Source organism: Monopterus albus, unplaced genomic scaffold (genome assembly GCF_001952655.1).
Source record: "Monopterus albus unplaced genomic scaffold, M_albus_1.0 scaffold35.1, whole genome shotgun sequence".
NCBI lineage: Eukaryota > Metazoa > Chordata > Actinopteri > Synbranchiformes > Synbranchidae > Monopterus > Monopterus albus.
The window spans coordinates 2,118,045-2,124,364 of record NW_018127915.1 but is presented as its reverse complement, the minus strand read 5'-3'; the positions used below and the strand labels follow the sequence as shown (position 1 = coordinate 2,124,364).

The 6,320-nt window shown below is 38.3% G+C and overlaps 1 protein-coding gene across 2 annotated transcripts; it reads left to right on the top strand.

The window, feature by feature from the left end:
* Nucleotides 1-745: 745 nt before the first annotated feature.
* kctd13 (potassium channel tetramerization domain containing 13) lies at nt 746-6,018 on the top strand. 2 transcript variants are annotated; one of them, XM_020597903.1, is made up of 7 exons: nt 746-851; nt 1,900-2,160; nt 2,231-2,400; nt 2,969-3,058; nt 3,422-3,474; nt 3,671-3,866; nt 4,452-6,018. In XM_020597903.1, the coding sequence occupies exons 2-7, from the start codon at nt 1,923-1,925 to the stop codon at nt 4,698-4,700; spliced, it is 996 nt and encodes a 331-aa protein (XP_020453559.1). In that variant the 5' UTR covers nt 746-851; nt 1,900-1,922; the 3' UTR covers nt 4,701-6,018. The 2 variants fall into 2 exon arrangements, with proteins under 2 accessions (XP_020453559.1, XP_020453560.1); XM_020597904.1 differs by lacking the exon at nt 746-851 and adding an exon at nt 885-1,387.
* The last annotated feature ends 302 nt before the right edge of the window (nt 6,019-6,320 follow it).

Here is a 6,320-nt window from a genome sequence, read left to right as displayed (position 1 = left end):
GGGGACAAGGTCAGAGAGGCCAGATTGAGATGGTTTGGACATGTGCAGAGGAGGGATAGTGGTTATATTGGTAGAAGGATGTTGGAGATGGAGCTGCCAGGCAAGAGGTCAAGAGGAAGGCCAAAGAGGAGATATATGGATGTGCTAAAAGAGGACATGAAGTTAATTGGAGTGAGAGTAGAGGATGCCGAGGATAGAGTTAGGTGGAAAGAGATGATTCGCTGTGGTGACCCCTAAAGGGAACAGCCGAAAGAAGAAGAAGAAGACTATTACGTATTCCTATTCATTGGCTGAGAGTACGTTGCAGTTGCTCACTGCAGCCACAGGAGGGTAGCAAACGCCCTGATTTTGAATACACTCCCGTCAACAGTAATTTATCTCCCTTAATGCCAAATAAGCAATGTTTAGAGTGGAAGGCTGACCCCCATATAAAAACTTTTTCAGTGGCAATGTTTTTTATGTCACTGCTATTTGTAACAATCACAGAGGTATGAGTTGCCCATATTAACATCAAAAACGTTTACAATGATATTTCTATTCATATGACACAAATGGAATAGTACTGTAGTTTCGAACTGTCACCACGAGAGGACAGTAAACAACTGAAATACATGGGCCATCATGGCCAACAAACTCCAGGTTTGTCAGGTGTCAAGCCAAAAACAATTGCAGATACAAAAACGTGGTTATACTTCTGCCCACACATTTCAAAATAAAACAAACAAGTAGCTTGTTGAGGTTTAAAACTATTTAACATAGCCCTGAATCTCGTTGCTATTCAATTCGAACTACACAGACTCACAAGCTCTGATGGTGTTATCAGTGGCTGAACTGTGAAATAAAGCATTTGGGTAAGCTTATGTACTACAAGTATTAGTGACAGACATTTTGGTTACGAAAAGTGGCAGTATTCGCGTCACATGTTGCCTTTTGGCACCGCGTTTAAAGTAGAAGAAGAAAACAGCGGAAGAAGATGCTCTAGTTTCGTTTCCGTTTGACCTATTTCGTGTCTCATATTGGCATTAGTTAATAGTGTTTATGTGCAACAATGGAATTTGTGTGTTCGTAATTTAGCAGTTTGTATTTTTTTAATAGCTGGTTTGATTTATTCTTTATATCCATAAAGCGATACAAAGCAAAGGAGCATTGCTAACTGTAAGCTTAGCAAAATACAGTAAGCTAAATATTATTTAGCCGCTTTGATTTAGCTAAGCTAGCTGCGCCTAAAATGAGTTGTCAGTCGTTAGCTACGTCGTAAAATTTTGTGGTTTGAGCTGCTCATATTAACGCTGACTAGCGATTTATCGATTCAGCTCCCTTACACATTTATTTAGCTATCTTAGCTTAGCTAGGTTCACTTTTGCAGATCCCTTGGATGTTCAGTGTGGTGAGTACAATTGGATGTATCGTTAGACTAGATATTACATGATATTATTGGATTAGTATGTTAAAGTTTCTATCTGTCGTCTCAACAACTGACCAGACTTCAGTCAGCGCTAATATTTTTAGCTAATCTTGTCTGTACCTGTGGTTTGGCCAGTTTAGTGGCTGTTAAGTCACTGTATGTTGATAAGTATTTAGTATTACTGTTGACAACTTGTAACGTTACGTGGCTCAAACACGAACGTTACTGTTGTGGGACGACAGAATCCCCAGACAGTTTACAGATTACATGCACGATGCGTGAGTTAATATGCATATCCACCCTCATAATCATTCGCTCCAGATTCCAGTGTATCTTGATTTGACTTCTAGCTATTTGAATATTTCATGCTAGGTGTGGTGCCTCATCTGGTGCATGTGCTGCTCCTGTGAATAAATAATCAGAACAGTTCCTTTGCCTGCATCGATATGGATTCATAGCCTGTAAACAAGCTGCTATATTCTTCTGTATTACAGTCAGGAAGAGACTCTTCAGCTCCATGTCTGCTGAGGCTTCTGTTGGCAGTCATGCTGCCGACTCTGCCCAGTCTGCTCTTTCCCAGCCTGCCTGTCACAACGCAGATGAGCACAGAAATCAGGGTTTGCTGGGGAGCAAGTACGTCAAGTTAAACGTGGGTGGCTCACTGCATTATACAACTGTCCAGACATTAAGCAAGGAAGACAGTCTGTTGCGGAGCATATGCAATGGAGGAACAGAGGTTACCATAGATTCAGAAGGTGAGTGGACGTGACTGGATCTACATTGTTATTGCTTCATGGCTGAAAATAATTTTCCTTATTGTCTCAGGCTGGGTTGTTTTGGATCGGTGTGGCCGACATTTTGGCCTGGTTTTAAACTTCCTGCGAGATGGCTCAGTGCCACTCCCAGAGGGCCACAGAGAACTGGATGAAGTTATGAAGGAGGCCCAGTACTATCGGGTCCAGGGACTTGTCCAGCATTGCCTCAGTGCCATGCAGGTATATAAAGGATGCTCTTTTTTATTTGTGTATAAGATTATGCATAAGCATATACAAATCAAGATGTAAAACATAAAATATTTAATGATCTGCTTTCTCTTAAGGATCCCAGGAGTCCATATCATTTCAGATGTAGTCATAAATTGTTTAAAATCATCAATAACAAAATTCTTTTTGGATTTTGCGCTATGTATAAAAACTGACCCGAATTAAATTTATTTCTTTATTAACAATAGCATGTCAAAAGAGTAAGCTGATCAAACATAGGTGATGCGTTCCAGTGTTACTCATTAATTAAGATTTGCTTTAGTAAGTAGTTACACCTTTACATTTGATATGATAATAAAATTTACTGCTTCCAGGTTTTAGCTGTTGTTCAGTCTAAACAAGAAATGTAATCATATCACTTTGGGCCTTGATTCTTTATGATTGGTGTTTTACATAATTAATTTTTATTTTTTATGTTAAATAGAAACAATTATTGTTTATTTTTTTCCAGTTAATTGATACTCAATGAAAACATGTTAGTTCCAGATAAATTTCAGTGTTCATTTTTGTTTAAATTCAGAAACAAAAGGATGTATTTGAAAGCGTGTGCCGCATCCCCATGCTCACCTCGGCCAAAGAAGAACAGAAAATGATTGCTACTTGTCGAAAGGTACATTATGTTATTTAATCGAATGAACCACTGACAAAAGTGAGTGTTAGGTTAGCAGCTGTCAAACCTAGTTGTCCAGTCCCGTGTAGCAAGCATTTGCCATTCTCTGTACAGAACTGATGAAATAACAGCTTTGAGGAGATTTAGAATTTTGAGCCATGAAACTTGTCTGTTGTGTTTTTTTTATCTCAGGGAAAAGTTGTTCAGTATTTTTTCCAATTGTTAACTATATAAGACACAAACTGTAACTCAGGAAATAAAATGCAGTAGCTCTCTTTATATGTACACACACTTTACAAAGCCAATTATCCATTTATAGACTATAGAATCACTCAAATTGATTTGTTTTGTTTGTCTGCACAGCCGGTGGTAAAATTGCAGAACAACAGAGGAAACAACAAATACTCATACACCAGGTAAAAAAAAAAAAGAAGGCTGGCTGTTTAATCTGTCCTACAGGGAGAATGAATAATTAGATAAGCCACATTCTCTCACAGTGTTTTACATGTTCACTTGACCTTCATGTTTTATCTGAAATATTTGGATCTTGTGTACAGAATGCTTATTGATCTTCTCAGTTGACTCTAATGATTTGTCTCTCCCTCTGACCAGCAACTCTGATGATAACCTGCTGAAGAACATAGAATTGTTTGACAAACTCGTGCTGCGATTTAACGGCCGGGTCCTGTTTGTCAAAGATGTACTTGGGGATGAGATCTGCTGTTGGTCTTTCTACGGCGAAGGCCGCAAGATTGCTGAAGTATGCTGCACCTCTATTGTCTATGCTACAGAGAAGAAGCAGACCAAAGTAAGCATTACAGTATTTGTACAGTAAGTCTTAAAGCAACAGATTGAAAACACTGAAGACTGAAAACATAGGGAATGGCTAACCTGGCTCCGACCAGTGGTAACAAAGTAAAACAGTCTGATAATCAATCACTTCTCTGCAACAGATCCTTGGAGGTGGAGCAAGTGAGTACACTTTAATGACATGCAAATGTTTTTTTTTTTAACATAATTACAGTTTTTCTCAGTTAGCTTTGGCTCAAATCATGAAATATCACCAGCATTCTCAAAACGTAGTATACAGTTTATATATACAACACAACAATTCATTAGTAGAGGGGATATAACTCACTGGGCCATCAGGCCAGTGCTTATGTCGATCCGTGAGTTGCTGTTTAATAGAGAAAGAATGAGAAAGGCTGTTATGTTGCACAAAAGAAACTAAATATTGAGAAGGTCAGTATTGTTTTGAAAACTTTAACTGTCATTTCTAAAGTTTAAGTAACACTACGGAGAGAAATGGTAAGACGTGGCTAAAAACTTTTAACTGTGTTGTCCAGGCCGATGACTTTCCACCAGACTTGACCACTGATTGTCTGTTTATTAGGTTGAGTTTCCTGAAGCCCGAATCTTTGAAGAAACCCTCAATATCCTCATCTATGAGAATAGTAGAGCCTCTGGTCCCGGGGGCTTAAACCTTTTAGATTCAAGAGGCTCGGGTGCATCGCTAGGAGCTGGCCAATCAGAGGACGAGGGTGCTGTGGGAGGAGACAGGCGAGTAAGACGGATCCACGTAAGGAGGCATATAATGCATGATGAAAGAGGGCACGGTCAGCAAACTGTGTATAAGGACTAATAATGTGAAAACATAAGGTATGAGAGATTGGCTTGATGCATGTTGATTTTTTTTGTTTTTTAATTGAATGGTAACAGAATGAAAGAGATGTCCCTGATCATAGCAATAGCTGTGGTCGTTAGTTATTTCATTAAATGTCATTAGATAGACCTGTCCAGGGTGGACCCCACCTCTTGTCCAATGGCAGCTGGGTTTGGTTCCAGCCCTCCTGTGACCCTCATTAGGAAAAGTGGTATAGATAATGGATGGGTGGATGTATTTAGATGTCACTGCAGAAATGTAAGGGTTGTTGACTGATTTGTAACTGAAGTGTGGTTGTTCAAGATAAAAAAAAAATGCTTCTGTTTACAAGAAAATAAACTTTGTATATTACTTACATAGGAAATGTGTAAAAGTACCTGGGACATGAAAACTGGAATAAAAATGACTTTGCAAATGTTAAGGAGCCTCCTGCACAATGGGCCTCAAAACCCAGCTCCCAGCCTAAAGGTGGCATTCAGCCAATGACCTACTGTTAATGCAAGTGTTAACATGCACTGGCAACATCTTCTGTGTTTGTCCTGTAGGAAACACTCAGTCACCTTATTGAGGTTGTGAAATATCTGTTGCCTTTTCATAAGTTGGACTGAAATGCTGCCTGACAGTGATGAAGTTTAGTTTAGAGACGTTAACACTGGAATAAAACTGAGTAGCCATTTTTAGCGAGGTTTTCCAAGAAAGAGAGTGTTGAGCAGCTACATTTTCTTTATTTAAATTATTACTGCTGATGCATCAGTATGTTTTTTTATGAATTAATTTATGAACCTAATTTATTGTTTGGTATGTAACCTTTGTATAGTATGCAATCTTTGTTTTGACTAGTGCACAAGTGAATTTTAATTTTGGGAGTGATATGATGCATTCAACAGCACACATTAGAATTTACCCCTGTAAATTACTAAATCCTGATAGATTTCAGTTTTATGTTTCAAAAGGAACCATGACCATTTCTTTGCTGTTGTATGTTATTCTGAGCCATGATTTTTAACTTGCGCTTTATGTCACATACCAAACCACTGAAATGTGTTCAAATACCATCCATTGTTTATAAAGGCAGTTAAAACCTGTTTGTGTTTTCCTCAGGGAGAGGGTAAGTATTTGTTTCCCCAATATCCACCACTGTCTTGTGTAAACCTAATCTCTGAATATTACAAAACACATTGAGAGCAATATGTATCCTCATCACCTTGGAATACCTTCAAATATGCACTAATATATCTTCTGTCAAATAGAGGTCATGGGAATATTCTGAATAAATGAGTTGTGAAATCCGTCTTTATTTTGCTGGTCTTATTTTTTCCTTTACTTTCCAAATATAATACATGTTACACATATAAGTTACTAAAAGTGGATGATGTTTACTGGGCCTGCTATTCTTACCTGATGTGCTTCAAAAGAATTTTATGTATGTTTTCTTGGCTAGGTCCCCGTTGAAGAGGTTTTTAATAATCTCAATGGGTTTGTTTTTTTACCTGGTTAAATAAAAATAACACATTTCATTCATTCAAAATGCTGTTTATTTGAATGTAATCAGGCCCGGCCCTAAGCAATTTGGCGCCCTAGGCAAGATTTCAGGTGGCG